The sequence below is a fragment of the Ammospiza caudacuta genome, chromosome 5, assembly GCF_027887145.1.
Source record: "Ammospiza caudacuta isolate bAmmCau1 chromosome 5, bAmmCau1.pri, whole genome shotgun sequence".
NCBI classification, from domain to species: Eukaryota; Metazoa; Chordata; class Aves; order Passeriformes; family Passerellidae; genus Ammospiza; species Ammospiza caudacuta.
This window is the reverse complement of record NC_080597.1, coordinates 42660291-42684287: the sequence shown is the minus strand read 5'-3', so window position 1 is coordinate 42684287 and position 23997 is coordinate 42660291. Positions and strand designations below refer to the sequence as shown.

Genomic DNA, 23997 nt, shown 5'->3' with positions numbered 1-23997 from the left:
GTTCTCTAGACCCCTACCAGAAATGTAGTGGTAAGAGGACAGTTAAGAAATGCAGGAGAAAATAATTTCTTTTCATGCCATGCTTGCTTCTGCTCAGTTAGGTTTCCTTATTTAAGCTCTGCCTTGCTTATTTCTAATCAACTGGGCTTTGAAGTGGTTAATAATTGAATCATTTCTCACAACCTACAATAGCTGATCTTTTTGGCTCATCAAAATCTTTGTGTGTGGTTCTGCTTTCATTGGGTTACTACTCTATACAGTGTGGCAAACTTTCTACACAGAGGAAAAGTGCATGGTCAATTGGAGCAAGTCAAAACCTTTATAATTAAAGATCCAAACATAATTGGAATTTGAAGATGCACTCTTCATGCTAACTAAAGCATTAAAGGTCAGAGTAGTCATTAAAAATATAGAGCTGATTGGGTTTCTTCCTAGAAAAGAAAAAACTCACAGAACATTTTTATTTTGCTGTCAGAATCCCTGCCTTTGATAGACAGGTAAACTCAATTTCTCTAGGTTCTGTAGAACATTCAGAGAGCCTCTGATCTTTAACAATATTTTCAGAATATAATTAAGGCCCTGGCAGCTACTCATTCACATCCTTTCTTTTCTCTTAGTGCCCTTCTCCCTTAGTTTCCCTCTACGACAGGGATAGGATTTTGAGGACAAAATAAAAGGAAAAATCTGAGGAAAAGGCATTCTTTTTAAATTAAATGACCTGAAGTGGCTACAAGTTGAATCTACTCACATTAATGAGCTTCACTCAGAGTGGGGTTTTTTTCCATGTCACTCTGAAAGACAGAAATAGGTAGAACTCAGAGACTTGAGATGGGTGGCAGGGAGAAGGGATTAGAATTGGTTAAAAATATAAAAATTACTTTCAAGTGCTAAATATTTTAGGAAGTAGCTACTGATTTTCATAATTTCAAAGAAAGGCAAGTTACAGCACTTCTAAGATTACTTGGCTTACTCATTTAAGGGAAGCTACAACTTTTTGTGTTATTGCTTTGTGCCTTTTTGCATTCTGCAAGCCTAATGCCCCTTACCTGTCTGCTGTGTTATCCATCTCCTCAATGGCTGTTCTTTTGGGCCATACTCTCTAACACTCTCTGAATACAAATCTTTCAAATATACATCTCACACCCCACATACAGTTTTTCAGGCATGTTACCTAACTAATTAGCAATCATTGAGAATATGTCTATTCATTATGCAAACCCCAGCCTGGAACTACAGAATACAACACTTTTGAACAGTCTAGGTGGTTTGAAAACAGATCCCTTCTGTGAAACCGAATGGAGAGCTATTGGGAGAATGGGTGGTGGGCGGTAGAGGTGTCACCTATACATGCTCCTGCAAAAGCATGATTGCACATGATCAATGCATGCCTGAAAATAAGTTAATTTTGAGTTAACTATCAAAATGTTTTGCTTTAGTCCACTGTGTGCAGTGTACTTTCCTGACTGTGTGCTTAATGTTCCCCTGCAGACATCTCCATAACAATAGAATCTATTCCCTGGGAAAGAAATGCTTTGATGGGCTCCACAGCCTAGAGACATTGTGAGTTGACCTCTTATTTGTTTCTTTTTTTTTTTTTAGAGTGTTTTCATTAGTATTCTGAAAGAATAAAAATAGCCCAAAAGCCAAATGTGGGTTTTGGCTTGCCTAATCGCTACAGGATCTAAGTGATCTAAGTGATAGTTCACAATGACTCTGTGTACTAAGTCCTATTTTTGACTATAAAATTAGTTTGCCTTTTTAATAAGCATTGTCAATTGATAAATTGTTTGAAAGACAGCTGAAAACTGTGTTGAGCATATAAAAAGGAATGACTGTTCATGAACTTATGGTTGCCTAGTTTAGTACTATTTATTTGTCTTGTTCAATCAATAAAGCTAATAGTTAGATTGGAAATTGTCACAGTGAAAAGCTTTAACACTAAGAAACTATCTTACCACAGAGGAGAGTTATAAAATTAGATGGGTTTATTTTTTAATACCTGTAAAAAGCAAAAGTTCTAGGTAGTGAAATTATGCATGTGCTTTACAAGTGGGAGAAATGTTTCAATTGTATCCAAGTTTTCATCTTTAGAGAGCTCTGATAAAGAATAGCACTGGTAAAGACTGAAACTTCCTCAACTTTCCACTGTAATTCTGTTTAGATCAATTCAAAAATTGTTGAGCTTTCCAGCAAAAACATAATCTACGTAAAATACCAAACAGGAATGCGGTGCTAATGGTTAGCAGAAATTATTTTGCTACAGTTAGTCAAATACAGATGTTATCTGTTGGAGTCATCCAGACCCCAGAAATGCCACAGGGACAGTAAAACTTTGCATGTGCTTCTTCTCGCAGCTGCTGCAGTCAGCTGCATCATTTTCAGTGATTTTGGATGTTATATCCAACCAGGACAGAGGTTAAAAACCCAGTTACGAGAAACAAATTGTTTTAGACATGGATATTGCTAGTCTAAAGGTGACTATTTGCTTTCCCATCCACAAACCTGTTTACTGCCCACTTTCATCTGTCATTGAGATTAGGAAGCAAGGAGGTTTGGGCTTCTTGGGGTTTTTTATCACCAGTTTGATTGCATTGATCCCTTGCCACTGAATTGCAGTTTTACAATTTGGACTTTTGGCCGCCTGTGAGTTGAGAGGAAGTCCCTTAGTGTAGCACCGGAAAGGGGGACGGGAAAGGAAGAGGGAAAATGTAATGGTTTGTTTTGTTTATTTAACTGATATTCACATGGCACTTGGTCACAAATGGGGAAAAACAGAACAATGGAAGAAGTAATTGCAAACTCAGTCCCAGCCACCTGGCATGAGAGAGATGAAAACACAGAGGACAATCACAAACCCTGGAATAAATGTAGGTGCAGCCACTTCCCTGCAACAGGACAGTGTGGCACTTGCCTCAAGCACAGTAATTGCATAATGTACAGAGCAGTTCCCAGATAGTCTCAAGATAATCTGAAGAGATCTTGGTGTAAATGATGGACGCCAGCCTTAAGATCATTTGTTTGCATTGAGGTGTAGGTCTGGAAATCACATATCACTAGAGGGCAAAACCAAACCGTACATGCCTGTAATCTCTTTTTGTCAATAAGCAGGAGAGATTTACAAGCAGGAAGGAAAGCCTTGTTGAGTTCAGACAGCAGTTTCCTGCCTGCATTACTTCAGCCTGATACTATTTCAATTTCAATCTATTGTAAACTGTGGCTTGGGTTTTGCCTGCCTGTTTAAAAAGGCTTTTGCTCCAGTTTTTCAGACTGTTTTCCTCACAAAGTGTTGCCAGAGAGCATCACAGTAAACTGGCATATCTCAATTTTAGTTTCAGCCATCTCCTAAATGCTAAAGCATACATAGGTCATGCTGACGGCAGAAGTAGGGTTATAATCCATTCAGCCTACCAGAATAAAGTCGAATTACTGCTACAGCATGAGCATTTCTTAAAGCAGAGGTCACTATGGTAGCTACACTATCTTTTTTACAATTTGTGTGGTTAGAACTATTCTCTTGACTGTTATCAAGTCTTAAAATTAACAATACATCTAGAAATATTTATAGAGAAATGTATTAGGCATGTAAAGTACAGATCACCAAAACCGTTGAATATTATTTTGAAAGACTTTTTTCCCTGTTAATGTAATGCTAAGGGTGGGCAATTTATAAAACAACAAATCCCTTAGTAGTACTTGAATTTACTTTCTTTTCTTATTACAGAGTAGCTAAAATGTAACTAAAAATAGAGTGCTGATAAAAATAGGAACGATAATGTGCTCTAAATAGACTTTGTTGGAAAATATCCATACACTTTTGAGGATTTCCTGTCTTTTTACTGTATATATTTATTCAACGCATAAAGATGATAGTTCATTACAAATGCCAACAATATTATGTTATCTGTTATGCAGTGCATAACCAAAATAATAATATCTATTTTCACACAGAGATTTAAATTACAACAGTCTGGACGAGTTCCCCACAGCTATCAGGACACTAACAAACCTAAAAGAGCTGTAAGTACAGAGCTCATATTAGGAAGAAGGATGTTTTGTCTAGTATGTGATTTCTTTATTTCTTTTTTTAATGCTGGTGATTTTATCAGTAATTCTTTAAAACTGATATCCTAGGAAAAACTAATAAGCATGCCAACATACATAAAAAATAATTTTCAATGTTCAGTTTAGGCCATTCAGATTCTGACAACTTTTATGTTGCCTTGTGCAGTGGGTCTTTTCCAGGAAATTCCTTTCTGGAATACAGTAAACAACAAACATTATTAATTCACTTTTAATCCTTAACACAAGAGTTAGATTTTGCAAACCATCCAGTGTATTAGTCTTCTAGCTATGAAGGCATGACAACCTTATTAGTCCATCAGGTTTAATTAAATTTTACCAACTTCCCTCCCTCACCTCTATTAAATTAAAAGCAATTTATTTTCTATATATATAGTCATTTCTTTGTCATGTTGTGAATAAAACACTTTTGTATGCACTAGCATAGTTTGCATCAGGAAAATCAACAATGAAATTAAATTATTCAAATTTATTTTGAAAAACAGATGAATTATAAAAAACTGAAAGTAATTAAATTTTGTTCATACATCATACACACAATGTACACATTATTGCATATGCTCAGAACTCTTTCCTTTGACTTATTTACCATGTTAATGGTACTATCAGCATAGATTTTTAACAAAAATAAGTCATTACATACTACTTGGACATGGTTTTACCCCTGCTGCATCACAAACTGATCTAAAAGCCAACTTTAAGTAGCCACCTGAGATTTTTTTCCAGAGCAGGTACCTCCAGATACCTCCTGCTTAGCATCTCCAGTGTTGCCAGAATGCAGCTCTGCAAGAGGCAGCAGGGCTATGAGTTTCCCAGCTCAAATGTTCTCAGCTGCTGTATATGCCATAAAATAATTGGTATGAATTCCAGTGACCTCAAAGGATTGCCTTTTTGATGACCTCTGGAGTCAGCAGCCAAAAATGGATAACTCAGTTTACACCAAATGCAAACTGCCTGATGTGCCTGAGGTTACCATGGCCCCCACAGGATTTCGCCTCTGGGTATCAACTATGTGCAAGAAACATTTGGGGTCTGAAATTGCCACCTGCCATGCCAAATGCAGCCCAGACATGAGACCATGTGGTTCTGTGCTTTGTGTGGCCCTAGGAGCTGGTCCTGTAAGGAAGGGATGTGTTCCACAGACCCTCGTGGGAGCGCAGCCCCACCGAGGCTCAGCTCCTCGCAGGGCCACCCTTGTAAGGCTGGTTCTGGCTGGGACCTCGTGTCTCTCTCACAGTTTGTGCTGGAAACACAAACTGTGACCTGTTTGTGTACAGCTAGTAGCAGATATTGCTCTGGGAGGTAGTCATGCCATTTCCTTGGGTTTTTTCTGCCATGCAAGGGATCCCATTCAAAACCAATCTGATTACTGGTTCTAGATGAGGTGCTCATTCTGCTTAGAGTATGCAAAGCAAGCAGGGATGTAAAGCCTTGCTCTGCAGCTCATCACCAGTAGCACAATGCCTAAACAGCTAAAACCAATAATGTGGGACCTGTTCAAGTAATGGCCAAGAGTGCTTGCCTCAGTGAACAATTGGAGGCTTAGTAATGCATAAATTTAAGCTGGGAAGCCTTCTTCATACCCGACTGAACTAATGGGAGTTTCCCACACAAATCATCATTGTTCTTTTGAAATCTTAGTTGTTCCTTTTGTTTTTCACAATGGAGAATTACTCATATGAATGAAATCCAGTAATTAATGATGAGACAAAGATTTGGCTCTCTATCCAGCAGGCACAATTACATTTTGTTTGTGTCCACATTTAAAATATCTCAACAAAAAGGTGGTTGTGGGAGGATTGACATTACAATATAGTGTATAAAATAATTTCCTTCGTAAACTTGTGCCATCCAGCAAAAGAATGTTGAAATTTAACAAGCACAGGGTGAAATATATTGTTATCTATTTAATTATTAATATCTAAATATTGATGTTCTTAGTTCATATACTTGTATATATTTACATTATATCAATATACAGACATGCATATACCCTGAATTTTAAAATGCCATTTTGAAGTTTTCTTCATCTGAATAGTTTTGTTCATTTAGAGAAGTGCAGAATTTCAGCAATTTTGCTGTCTCTTCTCTCTTCTCTTCTCTTCTCTTCTCTTCTCTTCTCTTCTCTTCTCTTCTCTTCTCTTCTCTTCTCTTCTCTTCTCTTCTCTTTTCTCTTTTCTCTTTTTCCTTTGCTTTTGTTTTTTTCAGTTCTGTAGTATTCCAGAAAACAAGGATTTACCTTTACATATAAACACTTTTCTTTCTACAAACAGAAAACCATCACTGTGCATTGTGATTGCAGACTGAGTCTTCACTTTTTTTTTCCTTGATATATAAACGTTTTTTTCTCTGTAGGGGATTTCATAGCAATAACATCAAGTCAATACCTGAGCGTGCATTTGTGGGTAATCCTTCACTTATTACAATGTAAGTGATAAGAATCTTTTCAATGACTCTTTGTATTGGAGACTGTGGAACTAAGTATCATATTTGTGGCTAATTGTCAATAGCTTTTTTTGTGAGTACACTTTGTAGCACGTCACCATACAAGCAAACAAGCTCGTATCTTTCTTGGCAGTTTTCAAGCACTGATTAAGGAAAGCAAGTAGTGGTCTCTGGCCTTTGACCTTTTATTTGAATGGTTACTTCTAAATCTCTTAGCATTATTGGCAACATAAAAGCTGGTAAAAATTACTCTTGATGGACTCCATTCTGAATTCCCATCGTCTTACATGAAAATAAACTTAATGGACAACTTCAAATTAAGAAATTGCAAAATAAGTGTAAGAAAAATAATGATCATCTCGAGTAATATTCCATGACCAAAAGCAGCATGACTTCAAGAGGGCAAGGGAATCTCTTCTCAACAGGGGAAGTTCTGACTTCTGCAAGTGCTATCCTCACATTCGTCTCAGGTCATAAAAAAATTCTTCATATGTGAAATTTTATCTTCGCAAACCTGGGAGGAAGAGAGAATATTTTGTTGACTGGCTTCTGGCATTAAAACAGGAAAACAACAACTAATTGAATGTTCAAAATGTGACATGTGGCTGGTAAATATAGATTAGAGAGTGAGAAAAGCTCAGAAGTGACCTCTGCTACAACCAGAGGGCACAGTCTGTGGTTCATCATAGAGAGTTTACTCATTTGATTATAGTATAATAATATATTTAGAATATTTTAAAATATTTTTCATTAAATGTCTTTTTATCCTTTTTTTCAGACATTTTTATGATAACCCTATCCAGCTTGTTGGAAAATCTGCTTTTCAACACTTACCAGAACTAAGAACTCTGTATGTGTTTACTTTTTATTTTAGTTTTCTGTTTGTACTGTAATACTAGAGTTGTCCCACATTTCCATCACTCTAATTTTATTAAAATTGTTTTTTTTAATTTTAGGACTTTAAATGGTGCTTCACAGTTAACAGAGTTTCCTGATCTGACAGGGACTACAAGTCTGGAGAGTTTGTAAGTGCTAGAGAAGTATTTCTGCTTTGTTTTATTTTCTTGTATACTGACCTATTGTAAAGCATGTGCTAAAAAAATTTTGGTTTTCAGTCTTCAAAAAATAATTGTTTTTCATAAATTCTTTCTACAGGACACTCACAGGAGCACAGATCACCTCTCTCCCCAAATCAGCTTGTGACCAGTTACCTAATCTCCAAGTGCTGTACGTTTCAGTAAGATTATTAACATGACATTAATGCAAGAGATTAATAGACAAATGAAACTATTATGATTTCAAAATTTCCAATTACTACTATTTCTGTGTATCACATTACTTCTTAGGAATTCAGCTCAGGGAGTTGGCCCCTGTGTTATTTAAAAAGTTTATAACCTACTTACCAATTAGGATTTCTCATACATTGCTGAGAAAGATATTTACTTGGTATATTTTTAGGAAAAGATAAAAAGATTCTTGATTTTGTTTAAAAAAAGACACACCTACCTTATTTTCATTCATTCTGTCTCTCTTACAGTAGTTTGGGATTTTTTTCTCACTAAGGCAAATAATTCATTCAAGTAAATAGAAAATATAAGTAAGGAGAGCAGTTTTGAGTACTTGCTATGTTCCTCTTTTAGTTTCTTTCCCAACCAGACATAAGTAGCTGACTGAAGTTTTAATAGACTATTCTTTGACATAGCTGGCCATATTGGTATACTAAATACACAATATTATTTTAGCTTGGAAATTTCCTTGGAGTTTGCTTAATCACTAATGAAAGTAATCATTGTGTCCACTTCTTTGAGAATGAGCCAAAAGCACTTTCCTCTATGTATTACATCACTAAGAATCTATTTGATATTAATTCTCTGGCCAACATTGAAATAGCACTAATTATAATGCATTATTTGAATACCAGAGTGAATGTCAAGAGCATTTCCAGAAAAAATTAAGTTTTAGTTAATGGACTCAATATAACCATTTCCAGAATGAAAAAAGACAGTCTCCTGCCAGAAAAAAAGTCTACACACAGAATGAAGTTTAAATATGTCCTGCAACATTCAAAAACAATAAACAATCCCAGAACAGAGTGCAAACAAATAATACAGCAATCAATAGCTTACGGAGTTCATAGTAGAGTAGGACTGTCCATTGGAAATGCCCATTTTTTATTTTTGAGTATTACCATATATAATTCAAGCTGATACTTAAAAGAGGAGGGAACTGATTTATCAGCATTTCAGGTACTCAAGAGCTGCTCTTTCCCCATTGCTGCCGGACTGGAATGAGCCTGCTGAGTTCCCATTTTGCCTTGCACATCAGTTCTGGCTGTGCCATGGAGGACATTGGTGCACTGAACCCACCACCCATGCCTTGTGTGCGACCTTGCAGGGGCTCCCTGGCTCACACACACAAACAAATCCACTCAACTCACATCCAAGGGCTTTGGAAGGCAGTTTGTGCATCCTGCTGAGGTGAATGTGCTCGAGGTTCCCTGGATGTGTGCTCACCTGCAGGAAAGGTGTCTGTGAGAGCACAATCCCAGCAGCCTGGAAAGGCTCCCTCAGCACAGCTGGGCATAGGGAACAAAGCCACTTGCCCTCTCCTGCTGCCAAGAGCTTCATGTATTAAGAAAGTGGGAAAAAAGACCTTAAAAATAAACAAGTAAAATATTTCCTGGAGTTCTGACAGAAACTGAAGGGTGTCAAGTTCAGGGTTTTTTTCCATGTGTGAGGAGGGGATGTCAGTATGTACAAAATTCAAGCTGGTAACATATTTTTAAGAAGACCTAAGTGATAAACCTGTGGATGACAGAATAGCCAGTGTCTGCCAGACATACAAAACATCCTTTACCTTGGCCTAAAAGTCTCTAGCTCACTTGAACCCTACTCTGTATTGTCTGATTTGTACACACATCAAACCAAAACAAACAAAAACCAACCAACCAACCAACCAAACAAAAAACCCCACACCCCAAACATACTGATATTTGCCTTTCTACAGAGTAAAATCAGAGTAGAATACCTTAAAGACACACACAGTCATTACTTGCACTACTTCCTCTAATCAAATATAAAATAGTCCAAGTGCCCCTCTTGGAAAAATAACAGTGAAACTACAGTTTTACCAAGGGATTAAATAGGTGGAGGTGAACCAGTTTTAGGAAATTTGAGAAGTGAGAAGAATTTCAGATAGTGGAAAGTGAATCTCTTTAATGTGATAATACTGGATAACTGTGAAAAAGGACATTTTTTCTAATTCTAGGCATAAGCTTTTTTCTCTATTCAAATTTCACATGCAAATTTCCCATTTTGTTTTCCCTGAACGACACACACACGCACACACACACACACACACACACACACACACATATATATATATTGGATGTGACTCTTGGGTGGTGGGGGCTGGTGTCTGGTTGCTTTTTTTTCCCCTTCAGTTTCTGCAAATTGCCTGGGCTTGGTTTTGATTAGTTATATTATACTGTAAATCAGTCCAGATGTTTCAGTTATTCTGTAATTTGTTGAGTTTTGGCTCAAGTCTTTTTAAGATTTTTTTTTCTTCCCATGTAGTGATTGACTTCAAAGTTAGTTCCAATATTTTTTGACCATTTCCTTCAGTTATAAGATGTAGCAGTCTAAGGATCAGAGGCAATACTGCTTAATTAAAAGTGTAGAACGGGAAGATGATTGTGACTCTCATCAGAAAAATACAGGACCTTCTCTAAAAAAAATATGAGTATATATGCTTAGTAGATTATTTAAATTTTTTTAAGTATTTATCAGAATTTAAACATGATAAATATGAAATCTGTGGTATAAATCCAGATGGCCAATATCATTGCTGTAAAACTCAAACAGAAGTCAACAATATCATTGCTTTAAAACACTCAACAGAAGTCTACACTTCAAGCAGGAAATCTTCAGACAATGAAAGGAATTTGCAAATGTGAATATGAAGTTAATAAATCTTGCCTTTTCTCCTCCTCTCTCCTCTTCAGTTAGAAATCGAAATGTGACAGATGAGAAATAAGTGAGTTTGTACACTTCTGTGACTGTGGATAGAAAGGAATTATTTTTAATTGAGCATGAAGGTATACAATGAAAGCTATTTTTTCTTTTAACATTCTTTTGATGTTAATCTATTTGTTTCTTTATAATTCAGGGATCTGTCTTATAACCTACTGGAAGATTTACCCTGTTTTACTGCATGTAAAAAACTCCAAAAAATGTAAGTGCTAAACCACCGTGAAAAGCTTAAAAAGAATCATCTATGTGTGTTTGATTATAATTAACTTGGTTATTGCTGGCTGATTTGACATACCCCAGATACACTTTATTGAAGTGGATCATAAGCACAATCCAAAACACCCCAAAGTGCCTTCCAAGTGTCTTTGAAACTGAGGAGATCCTTATTGCTATTTCAGTGACTTGCATCACAACGAAATTGCTGAAATCAAAGCAGACACGTTTCGGCAGCTGGCTGCTCTTCGCTCTCTGTGAGTACCCCCTGACAGACATTCACACAGGTTCTCAAAAACATGGGCTGCATCATGTCTGCTCATGATGTACCCCAAAAGATCCTTATTTCAGTTTTTCCTCACTATGGTCTTTCACCGTGAGTTCATAACTGGGAAAGGAGAGCAAACTTTGGGAGGTTTAGCACCTGCAGCAATGAATTAAAATATTTAAGCTTATGGCCATAGAAACTGTCATTTCTAAATGTTTCTGGTGGAATTAGAGAGACTGACTGGGCCAGAGCTGGTATCTGCTGGCAGGTTCACGTTATAATCAGCTCTAGGGAGTGGGAAGTCTTTTTACAGAGAGCAGCATCTTAAGATGTGGAGTCCAGTCATGTGCAGGTTTCCAGTTTTCACACAGACTATGTGCTAGAGAAGTGATTTTGTCAAGAAATTACTCATGGTTGGAATTTTTTGCAGAATTTCTTTAAGAGTTGCTTTCAATCTCTTTGACTTTTTAGGGGTGGTGAAAATTGAGATTATGAAGTTAAGCCTATTGACCATGGGTTGCTGCTCTTAGTCACATGAGAATGTTTTAGAAGACTTAGTCCATATAACCCACCTTTTTTTCTGCTGCATTAGGAGGCTGTGAAGCAGACTGAAATGCCTTGGGCTGTAGCAGGAATTGAGACATTTTAAGCTGCCAGTTTAATAACACCACAACTGACTAATAAAAAGTTTAAAAATACTTTGCACTATGAGATATACAGGAGCTTATTGAAAATATTGGCATGTAATTGATACATTTTTTATATTTAGGCCTTCTAATCAAGTGTTTGAAAGCTTCCATATCCACTCAGTGGGTATGTAATTTTCTACTCACTTTTCTTGTAGGGATTTAGCTTGGAACAAAATTAAAACTATTCACCCCAATGCCTTCTCCTCTTTACCATCTCTGATCAAACTGTAAGTATTTGAATATCTTATACATTCAATTTTTCTTCCAAGAACATGCAAAAGTTTAATAACTTGGTGCCCCAGCAGAAATTGAGGGTTTCTCTATTCTAATCATCTGGTCTGTTGAATCCTTTTCTAAATGCCTGCTTTCTTGTACTTCTCCAATTGACATAGGTATTACAGCAAAGCTGCATACAACACTGTGTAATCAAATGAGGTCCATGAAGATTATCAGTGCATCCGTCTCTTATCATTCAATTTATTAGCAGTTAATTTGTTGTAGCAGTGGTAAAGATTTTCTGTTCTTTGTGCTTCAGGCCTCAGGAATTGGATTACAAATTAAATAAGAAACTTTTTTCAAGAATTCATCTCTATTTCATTGTTCCTCATTTGATGAAATAGTTTTTCCTCTTTAGTAAGTTCAGCCAGAGCAGTTAGTGGTCAAAACATCAGCAGTCAGTTTTGCAGGCCTTGTTCACAAGCACTTCTCAGTGCCTACTAATTTTTTTTCCTACTTCCAACTGTCACAGTAATGCTCTTTTGATACGAATCACTGAGGCGTTGGCTGTATGGGGAAGATATGATAAAAAATTCCTCTGGAGTCGTCTTGCTACATGGTTGACACAAAAATACGATGCTGGGCATTTGCTCACAGATAATCCAGTAGCTACTAAACCTAAATTTGGAGAGGTATTCATTTCTGTTGATGTGCAAAGTCCTCTGCATGGTGCACTGACAAATGCCCACACGGACAATTTTGTCTGTAATATCCCTTTTGGGGCCCTTCTCAGAACTTACCTACTCTGTGAGGTGAGCAGTAAATTGCACCTTTGGACAATGACATACAGCAGTCAGAGGGGGTTAAAGAAAAAAGCCCTTGAACACAAACAGTAACACAGTGTACCAGTGTTTCCTGAAATGGAAACTTGGTCCCCCTCAAGTCAGTGGTCACTTTTAGCATTGCAGTAGGACCTGAATTTCACCTTTGGTCTGTAAGGGTGCTGTGTGCAAGAAGACACACACTAAACCAGAAAGGTAGAAGCCCAGTCCATCAACATACCTTATTTTATGCCTAGGCCTTAGATTTCAGTGTATAATCCAGACTTTCCTATACATAAAAGCATTTCAACTGTGTCAGACTTTGCTTCTTCCTCTTTGGCTGTTGCCCATCTGAAGTATAGAGAGTAGATAATTGTGAGAAGGACTGAAACTCATTGAATAAATGGGAGAGAGAGAGAGCAAAATAGAAAACAGTACCTCTGGACTCCCCCTCTTTCACTACTTTGCTGTATTGCCTTGATCACTTACCACTTTTTTATTCACCTGTTTTGTCTTCCCCAAGTTACCTGTCTGTGTTCATCTGCACTGTTCTGTCTTTCCTCAGCCACTCAGACAAACCATCTTGGAAATGTCATCTCCCTCTGCTCCAGCCCAGACCTGTCCCTTCCTGAAATGCACATCTTCCCCACACACCTGAGCTGCTCCTTGGGCAGCTTTCAGGGCAGCTATGCCTGAAAATGCCCTGTAGCATCCCACTGAATCTTTTCAAATGTGGGAAGCTCTTCAGCTCCTTTGAATTCAAACAGTCTAGGGAGAAGGTTTTAAATTCATTTGCTAGTCTCAAAACTGTCACTATGAATGCTTTGAGTCAAAATTTGGGAACAGAGACCCAACTGACTGCTAGATGTTACTGTTAGGTTTCTGCTAGACATAAAGGTGAGTACTCCTGAGCAGCGCTGCAGTTTTGCTGCATTCACTGGGGGCCTCTGTTTAATACAGTCATTTTTTATTGAGTTAGAAAACTTTAACCTATTTTTTCAATGTGACACTTCTAGTGTTGAAAAAAAAAATGAAAACCATAAGCTGATTTTTATTTGCTGTTACGCAGGGATGTGTCATCCAACCTTTTGTCCTCTTTTCCTGTGACGGGGCTACATGGTTTAACTCATTTAAAATTAACAGGAAATCATGCCCTACAAAGTTTGATAACATCTGAAAATTTTCCAGAACTCAAGTGAGTATATCATTAAAACTAATAAGCCACATTTGTGTTCATGTGCAATGGAAGGTGTGTCAGTGTGTAACGCATGTTACTTCGTATTGTCAGTCTTTGATCTATGCCATTAAAACTAAAGCAAATATGATAAAAATGATAGACTTCTTTTATTATGCTCACTTTCAACTGAAGAAACTATGAAGGTTTTGAAATATTAACCCCAGTACTTGCTTAGTACGAGCCACATCTGCTTCCTGGTGATATGTTTCAAAAGCTGTTAAAACAAATTCGCTGGCAGCTTAGTGATATGTCCTTCTTCTATGGGACTGTGCTCACAGAACCCCCATTAAACATCATGAGAACACAGCAAATACAAGGGAAGAATATACTGCTGAAAGACCAAAAGATTTCACCTCTTATGTTTGAACATTATTTTTGATTATGATTCAGATAATGTATCTTTTGATTAAGATTCAGATAATGTTTTCCCAGTATTACTAACACCCTTTGATACTAATAATTTCTGTGGATCCTCTGTGCTACAGGAAGGAAGTGTCCTCTAAAGATCATTTGCAGCTCTTCCACTCACTGGATGACCATGGCCTGTATGGAGCTTGAACCCGTGACCTTGGCATTATTAGCACAATGCTAGAACCAGCTAAACTAATTTCAGGGTCACAGCAAAGAGCATTTTGTCTCTGACTTCAGAGTATTTGGGAGTTTCCCCTAACTCTCCTTTCATTTTTATATTTTAATTAAAAGATGCCAAGTGCAGCTTATACTTTATTGTGTTTTCCTGCAAAAAGTTTGGTATCAGAAAATAAGAAGCAGCTAAACAGTATGCACATAGTTAGAAAATCACAGAGTGGTTGAGGTTGCAAGGGACCTTTGAGGCTGTCTTGTCTAGCCATCTGCTCAGGCAGGAGCACCTGGAGCCTGTTGCCCAAGACCACACCCAGAGAGCTTTGGAGTATCTCTGAAGATGGAGAGCTCATCCTTAGGTTTTCACTAGATTTGCCTTTTGCACTGGAAAAGGCCCAAGAGTCTGAGCAGGCAGACAGCTCAAGATGTGAGCATTAATGAAAGGGGCTGAAGTGTTTGGACTTCTCAGGAAGGGAATGATGAATAGAAGTGTGGAGCTGATTAAGGCTCTGTGTGCAGCACTGGAAGGATCCACCCTAGAACATTTCTGTGATGATATGTTAACACAAACTGAGATAAGAGCTGCAAAAAATTATTCCAAAGTCAGGAAACAATGCCTTAAAGGTCTTAGTAAACCCAAAAATGGTAGTTTGTCACAGGGGAAATCAGGCAGTCACTTCATCATGAGCATGAAACTATAACATTAGCATTCAAAGTACTAGAGGCCTTAAACCTCTTTTACATTACAGATCTTGAGACAGGTCTCAGAGGCCAAGGAGCAAGGACCATAAAAATCATGACTGAGCTTATGTCATGCTTTTTCTTCTCTCATTGGCTTTGCCCAAATGCTGAGGCAGGTGACAATTCTAAAATAATTGAAATTTCTTTAAAAGAATGTAAACACAAGAAAAGTGATTACTCCAACCTGGCAAATATATAGTGATGCATATACCTTTACCTAGAGGCATAAGTAGTCCTAGAATAATCCAAGATTCTTTAAAATTCTTTTCTCAAAATTATACTCTATATGAATTTCCCTTCAGCAAAATTGTGTACATTACTCAATGAAAGTACAGTGTATTTCATCTGGGCAAACTGTTTACAAGGATGTGTCCAACTAACTTAATTCTTTTTTTAAATGTATTTAAAGTATGATATCTAGAGTTAATTAACATCCATAAGAACAAATTATACCCAGTCAGGAGAGAATAGGGTAAAATTATGGTAAAATCTGCGTGACTTTTACCATAAATCAAAATGAGGTCAAGATTTCACACAGGATCACTGCACAGAAAATGCACCAAGCATCAAACCTAAACAGAGATCTAAAACAAAATGGAATTTCACCATTTGCAATTGTTGTAACTAACCAGTGGTTACGTTAAAGACAAATTCCTGTATAAAAACTTCCTACTCATCTAAATTCATCAAAACAGACACATCAAAGTATTACCGCACCTGAGGGGGCACAGCTGGTGAGAGAGAGACGGTGAATCTTGTTTCTTGAATCAGAAGGCTTGATTTATTAATATATGATATTATACATTATAGTTATACTAAAAAGAATAAGGAGAGAGGTTTTGCAGAGCAGCTAGGCTAGCTAGGAAGAGATAGAAAAAGAATCCACAACAAAGCTGTGGCCAAGGACTCAGTCCCCTGGCTTGCACTGGTGATTGGCTCTTAATTATAAACATAAAACATGAACCAATCACCAATCAAAATAGGTGCCCCTGTTGCATTCCCCAGCAGCTGATAATAATTGTTTACCTTCTCTTCGGGGGCCTCTGGCCTCCCGAAGACACAGAAATCCGAAAGAAAGGATTTCTGTGGAGAAATGTCTGCGACATCAAAGAGCTGAGCATCCCCTTCCCCTCATCAGCAATAGCACTAGCACACTCTGCAGAGCTGAGCCCAGCCTATTGCAGCAAGCCTTAGGAGGCAAAGTCAGGCTGCCAGCCACTCCTTCCTTCTTTATCTGATGCTTTGATTCAGTGCTGAAAAGAACCCAGTGCTTTGCTCCATTCATCACAACTGTGCCTTCCTGTTCACCATTAACTCCACACCTTTGTGAGGGAGAAAATGACCTTGTGTTCTCTGCTGCTTAATCTAAAAACAGAAAAAAGAGGCATTCCTCGCTAGAGGAAAAAAATTATCAAGGATACAGATATCATTAGTAAGATAAGGAGTATATAAAAATAAAGTTAGGCAGTGTTTCTAAGAGTTTAATTTGACAAAGTCCAAATCTAATCACCCACATCAAATAAGCACCAGCCATAAAAAGCACTGCCTCCAGCACTATACACCTGAAAGTTCCTTCTTTTTTCTTTTTCTTTTTTTTTTTTTTTGTGTTAAATGTAGCTTTTGTGAGGAGAAAAACAACTCCTCTGTCACCAAGAAGATCTCATACTTGTTTCCCTGCTTTGTAAATTATGTTTTGTCCTCTGTGTTCTGGGTTGCAGCCATTGTGTGCAGTTGGGCTTTGCACACAGATTAAGCAGCATTTGCTAATTTAAGGATTATGTGTATATCCTAATAATACAGGTTGGGGGAAAAACAAACATAAACTGTCCAGATTTAAGAATGATGTTAGAAATACCTAGAGAGGATAAGAAATGGGAGTCTTGGTCTTTAAATATCATTTAAAAGCCATGGATATTTTTGGCTACATGATCAAAGTAGTGGACCAATACAATGTGGGAAGTCCACATTTCCAGTGTATGACAGGCCAGCAGGCTGGGAGGAGCACAAGATCTGGAAATCTGTCATAGAGCTGTTTGAATAATCTCAGAATAGAATACATTTCTGTCAGTCTCTTGTGCCTAAAATATCCACTAACTGTTCATTCCCCCAGCTTTATCAATGTCCTTCCAAAGGTCTGAAGCCACAAGTTGCAGGGATCACCTTGCAGAACTATCAGCGTTACTTTTGATAATTGTTTTGGTTGTTCCAAAAGAAAGGAATTTCTATTTGGGGATTGGGATTGTTTTTATCCCAGATGATTAGCTATGGGTTAGTCTAGTAATCAATGGGTTCAATACTAGTTTATTTAAGAAGAGCTTGTGGGAAATGTGTTCAAAAATGTTTAATCAAGATAATCTCCTTATGTTAAAGGATGGCATGCAGATGAATGCATTAGAAATTAAATATTTAAATCTGCTGGCCTGTGGTTGCTTGACAGTTGGATCTTGGTTATCTTGAACTTTTATTGAGTACCCTAAAAATTTTGTATTGGGTACAAGAGTACAGATTATTGTGGTTAATTTCCAACAGAAATGTAAGGTTATATAACCTAAATGTTCCCAAATGCACTAATTTAAAAAATCCCTTTAGAACTTAAGATTCCGTTTGTTCCCCTTTGTACCGAGCTTTTGGCCAGTGCACAAGTCTAAGTCCTGTTGGCACTGGGCCTGATTCAGCTTGATTTCTCTGCAGATTTCCCAGGGGGTTAGAGGCTGCTTATTACACTCATTATGTTAATTTACATGATTAACCTGTTGAAAGTAATCTGATAGGAGGATCTAGTTCTACTTTATTCCTTTTACGTTATTTCAGAATAACATCTAATCACCTCTTTATCTTTGAACTTTTTGCTATATTGGGCTTTGGGAATTAAGGTGAGTTATTTGGTTTTGCTATGTGCTGTTGGTGAACTGTGCAAATTAAATAGTTTTGCTTCCAAAGCATAAAATATATCTATGGAATAGAAGTAGTCTAAAGAACTCAGAAAGTAGTTCTTCCACGCTCCCCAGAATTTGCACATCTATAAAGGAATTAAATTCACAGCATAGCAGAAATGTGCACTTTTCTGACAACAGGAGCCTTCATAAACATTGGAATTCACTGACATGTATTAGTGTTAGAAATAAAAACGGTCTTAAAATAATTAAGAATGAGTATCCTGTGTCCTGCAATGACTGTTCTCATTTTTAAGATAATTAATAAAGTAAAACCTTGCTCTCAGTGACATTTCACACACAGTGCCTGATTCACTCACCTTTTGGTTTAGAACACTGTTTCTTGTGCAAAGATCAAGAAACAATCTCCTTTTTGCCATCTCACTGTGAAATGAGTTGAAGGTGGAGAGAGGTGAATAAAGCTTGATTTCCAAAAGATCTCATTCTTCCTGAAGTGGAGAAATTCAATTTTGGAAGTGTTTTGGTTTTGCCTGGTAGGCAGGTTGTGATCTTTGGATGTGTTTTTTTTAAAGAAACCATTAAGAAAGTAACTGTTGGAGGAACTGTTGATGTGCACAGTAAAATCATTGAAATTCATAAAAGCAGAAATACAGTTCTGAGTAACATTCACTCAACAGCAAGACACAGATCTCCCACTTTCATATCTCCTATGAAAACACATAAGAAAACTTCAGTATGCTTTTTCTAAAATTAGCCTAGAAACCATCTGCATTTCCAATGAGGAATTTTATTTGTGAATTCTCATTTTGCATTATCGTGACTAATTTTTACTCAGAGATGGTTTTGCTTTCAGTTGTGGATATTTAAACTATTTCCTTTGTGTTAACTGTGGAGGATCAGTACAATCCAGTAACTCTGGTGCTTAACCACTCTCATGGTATGCTGCCTAATTCCTCTGCAGGGTCATGGAAATGCCTTATGCCTATCAGTGCTGTGCCTTTGGAGCTTGTGAGAACCACTACAGAATCTCCAGCCAGTGGAATAAAGATGATAATAGCAGCCTTGAGGACTTTCATAGAAAGGATTCTGGATTGTTACAAATTCAAGGTAACCATCATCTTAGGCTTTTAAGTCTACCTGTGAGCAACCTGTGCTTTTAAATAAATCCAAAAGTCTTTACAGTCAGAGGCGTGGCCTCTCCCTGTCTCTTGCTTAATAATATGTTATTTAAGTATTCCTGTGCTTAGCAAACTCATTATTTATGTCTGCCATTCAAAAATCTCACTTACTTATGCACTCATCTTTTCATCCAAATAATAGCTATTATAATGATGTGGTAAATTAAATCTTCCCTTTATATGAGAGACAGGGTAGTTCAGCTGGTATGTAACTCCATACAAGAGCAGGCCAGCTAAGATGTAGTTTCTTGCAAGCCTCAAAATGGAACACATCCTAGGCTTACCCACAGACTTCAGGATGAGTAATAGCCAAAATATGTGGCTACTTTGGCATATTGTCTTATAGAATCCTAGAATATGCTGAATTAGAAGGGACCCACAAAAACCACCCAGTTCAGCTCCTGACCATGTGCAGGACAGCCCCAGTAACCACTCCATCTGTCTGGGAGCATTCTTCAAACACTTCTTCATCTCTGGCAAGCTTGGCGCTGTGACTACTTTCCTTTGGAGCCTCTTCCAGTGCCCAATCACCCTCTGAGTGAAAAACCTTTTCTTTATATCCAACCTACACGTGGCTCAGCTTCATGTCATTTCCTTGAGTCCTGTCCCTGGTCATGAGAAGAAGAGTTTGGTACCTGCATCTCTGCCTCCCCTTATGAGACTCAATGAGGTCTCCCCTCAGTCTTCTCTTCTTGAGGCTGAACAGACCAAGTGACCTCAGCTCCTCATACACCTTCCCCTCAAGGCCCTTCACCATCCTCGTGGCCCTCCTTTGGAAGCTCTCTAATTTCAGCTTTATATCTTTCTTATATTGTGGCACCCAAACCTGCCCCCAGCACTCGAGGTGAGGCCACCCCAGTGCAGAGCAGAGCAGGACAGTCCCCTCCCTTGCCCGGCTGTGATGCTGGGCCTGATGCACCCCAGGACAGGGCTGGCTCTCCTGGCTGCCAGGGCACTGCTGGCTCATGTTCAACTTGCCATGGTCCATTAGCCCCTGGTCCCTTTCTGCAGGGCTACTCTCAAGCCTCTTGTTCCCCAGTCTATGCATGTAACCAGGACTGCCAGAGAAGGCATTTGTTCTGCAGAACACGAGACTACTGCAATTTTTTTCCCCTTCAGCACCAGGTCTGTTACTTGATCTGTTATGTAGGGGCACACATCCATTGACACCACCCTGTTGCTTTCTGTGCTGTCTCTGCCCCTGCAAAGCAGTAAGTGTCAGAGTTCAGCAGGGATAGAGCCAAGAATATGTGCTAGTGATGACAAAAGAAACACAGAATGCTTGATAATTCTTAGTAGTATGGCGCAACAGCAGAATTCATATTTTAAACTCCTTCCTAAGCAGTCATCACACTGAAATTAGGCAATAGAGAATGTACCTATACATGATTATGTTTACAGAAAACCATCCTGAGCACATTAATTCAAAACCAAGTAGACGTATGTCTGCTTCTGCTCATGGTTCAGTAGGGAAAGAGAGAAGACCAGACCTTAAATACCACAGGCATTTTTGCAACTTTTACTAAAAAAACTTTTCCTGAAAATTGCAGTAACAATTCTGGGTTTTTCTCTCCCCAATAGATGAACGTGATTTTGAGGACTTTTTTCTTGACTTTGAAGAAGATTTGAAATCTCATCATTCAGTGCAATGCTCACCTTCTCCAGGTATGAAACTGCCAGACAGATAGGAATTCAAGGACAGTGTTAGTAGATGTTTGAGATGCAGAACAAACTGTGAATCAGATACTAGGACAGCCACATGATGTGCAGTAATTTGATGAGTGTAATACAAATACATAGCACTATAATATACAGTTTTGCATTGAATTCTACAAAACTATTCAGCCACTATGAATGTAGCAAGCTTTGCACAGTCACCAAGCTGTGGGCCCCTTTTCACCAGACTTGATACCCAATCAAGAAAATGAGAAAGACTCTTCTACTAAGATACAGATGATAAAGGCAGCAGAATCTTTGCTCTCTCAGTCTTTTGCAAAGCTGAAGTAATTCTTCTGAACGTCACAGAGTTATTTTACACATGAGCAACTTGAACAACACACAGTTTAGGTCCATGTCTAGGAAATACCAATCACTACTGCACTGGTGTGCACAGTCCCTCACAAAGGACACCCAGCACTGTTATTGCTCTTTGTAGAATGTAGCCAGCCATGGTCATAAGTTTTGATTGTTTGATTCAGCAAACACTGAGCCATATCACTAGCCATTCTTTCACTGTGAAACATGAACAAAAAACCCCAAGTGACAACTTGTACTTCAGCATTCATTTTAAGCCATGATTCTTGTTTGCAACAGCAACTAATAGTAAATTTTTTTAAGTTATATAAGGAGGAATAGAAAAGGTGGGAAGTCAAAGAATAGAGTTATTTGACTGTCACATATTCTCCAATGGCCTTAAGATAAGTTCTGAGTTCATTAAAACATTTCTGTCTTCAAGGTAAGTTATGGCCAGACCTGAGAGAAATTTTAGTTTGGATTTTTCAAATAGTATCTTAGAAAAATTTGCAAACTGATGCAATAGATACTTATGCTTACTTAATGGCCACAGCTGTAGTTATAGGGAGGTCATTTCAGCTGCAGGGTTTATGTCTTCATGGAAAAGCACAGGCCACTGTGAGGGGTTTGCCTAGCTGGCTCATCCCAAGGCATGTAATGTTTCTCTGGCTGCAGAGCATTCAGCTTCAACTGCACAGCACATGCACCTCAGTATATAGAGAATACTTCAAGTGTTCAGCAAGCTTCAGTCATAATGACCTGACTTCAGACACAGGAGATCCAAAAAGGCAGCACTCCCAAAAGCAAAGAGAGACACAATTTTCTTGGACTGTGTAATGACATGTTATAAGGTAGCCAAAGTACATCTGTCCATATCCATTACATCACCAAGACTCATCAGGAACTTGTTTTAATTTAGTTAGAGGTAACATTTTCAGCTTTTTTCACACACTGACAAATATCACAGCATTTCTTGAAACTGCAAGAGTTGACATTCACATTGCAGTAGTAATGTAGTATTCGCTGCCAGGCACAAAAGCTACTGTGATGAAGGACAAAGACTCATGGGCACCGCTAATGCAATATGCATCACACATTTAGCAGCAAGTTATCAAGGTCTCAGATTTCTCCAGAGAAGGAGCAAATTTCCAGCTCCCTTTTTATACTAAAATTCACTCTTTGGCTGGGCTGAGAATCTGCAAGAAGCATGAGCTTTAGGGTCTTAGAAAGCACAAGAGTATTTTTGTTTACATGGGCTTCCCTTACCCTTTTTATTTTGGCATTTCAGGTCCCTTCAAACCATGTGACCATCTGTTTGGTAGCTGGCTGATCAGAATTGGAGTGTGGACCATCGTGGGTTTGACCTTTATTTGCAATGCACTGGTGTCTGCTACAGTTTTCAGGTCTCCATTGTATATGTCCTCCATAAAACTTTTGATTGGTTTAATGGCCATTGTGAATGCCCTGATGGGCCTGGCCAGCGGGGTGCTGGCTGGCGTGGATGCATCCACTTTTGGTAGCTTTGCTCAGTATGGAGCACAATGGGAAAGTGGAATTGGTTGCCAAATAACTGGCCTTCTCTCCATTTTTGCTTCAGAGGCTTCCATATTCCTCCTTACCCTAGCTGCCCTTGAACGTGCATTCTCTGCAAAGCATGCTACAAAGTTTGAAACAAAATCCTCCACTGCTAGCATAAAAATCGCCATTTCCTTCTGCTTCATGTTGGCACTAATCATTGCAGTGATACCCCTTCTCACTGGAAGTGATTATAGGGTTTCTCCACTTTGTTTGCCACTCCCCTTTGGAGAGTCCACTGCTATGGGCTTCATGGTGGCACTGGTATTGCTGAACTCCCTTTGCTTTCTGGTAATGACTGTTGCTTATACAAAGCTCTACTGTAGTTTAGAAAAGGGGGAACTAGACAACATTTGGGATTGCTCTATGGTCAAACATATAGCCCTGCTACTTTTTACTAATTGCATTCTTTATTGCCCTGTGGCCTTCTTATCTTTTTCCTCCTTACTGAACCTCACTTTTATCAGCCCAGAAGTGATTAAGTCAATACTTCTAGTGATTGTCCCACTGCCAGCATGCCTAAATCCACTGCTTTATATACTTTTCAATCCACATTTTAAGGAGGATTTGGGAAGTCTGCGAAAGCAAACTTTGATATGGAGGAGATCAAAACATGCCAGTCTGATCTCTGTGAATTCGGAAGACATAGAAAAACAATCTTGTGACTCAACACAGGCATTGGTAACCTTCACAAGTGCCAGCATATCATATGATATGCCCACCAGCAGTTCCCTAATGCCACCCTCTTATCAAATGACAGAAGGCTGCAGTCTTTCGTCAGTCGCGTTTGTTCCCTGTCGCTAGTTGCAGAAAGAGTACAGAAAATACCTCTGTTGACAAAATTTTTAATCCCAAAAGTAAGTGTGAATGTATGCATACGAGTGTAGAGTGCCTCTAAATTATTACAACACACCTCAGAAAACAGACAATGACAAAACTTGCGGCCGACTGAAAATGCAATACTTGAGCCTGCTCAGCCTGCTCCTGAAATGCTGGGATGAAGAAAGGAAATGA

General features: G+C 38.3%; 1 protein-coding gene across 1 annotated transcript in view; it reads left to right on the top strand.

The window, feature by feature from the left end:
* LGR5 (leucine rich repeat containing G protein-coupled receptor 5) overlaps nt 1–23787 on the top strand; it is an 89134-nt gene extending 65347 nt beyond the window's left edge. The window contains exons 6-18 of the mRNA XM_058805221.1: nt 1489–1560; nt 3949–4017; nt 6436–6507; nt 7304–7375; nt 7482–7550; nt 7681–7752; nt 10693–10758; nt 10955–11026; nt 11882–11953; nt 13833–13958; nt 19179–19324; nt 20977–21060; nt 22697–23787. Of these exons, the coding sequence (XP_058661204.1) occupies nt 1489–1560; nt 3949–4017; nt 6436–6507; nt 7304–7375; nt 7482–7550; nt 7681–7752; nt 10693–10758; nt 10955–11026; nt 11882–11953; nt 13833–13958; nt 19179–19324; nt 20977–21060; nt 22697–23787 (2083 nt within the window). The remainder of the gene's footprint in view (nt 1–1488; nt 1561–3948; nt 4018–6435; nt 6508–7303; nt 7376–7481; nt 7551–7680; nt 7753–10692; nt 10759–10954; nt 11027–11881; nt 11954–13832; nt 13959–19178; nt 19325–20976; nt 21061–22696) is intronic.
* Nucleotides 23788–23997: the final 210 nt, after the last annotated feature.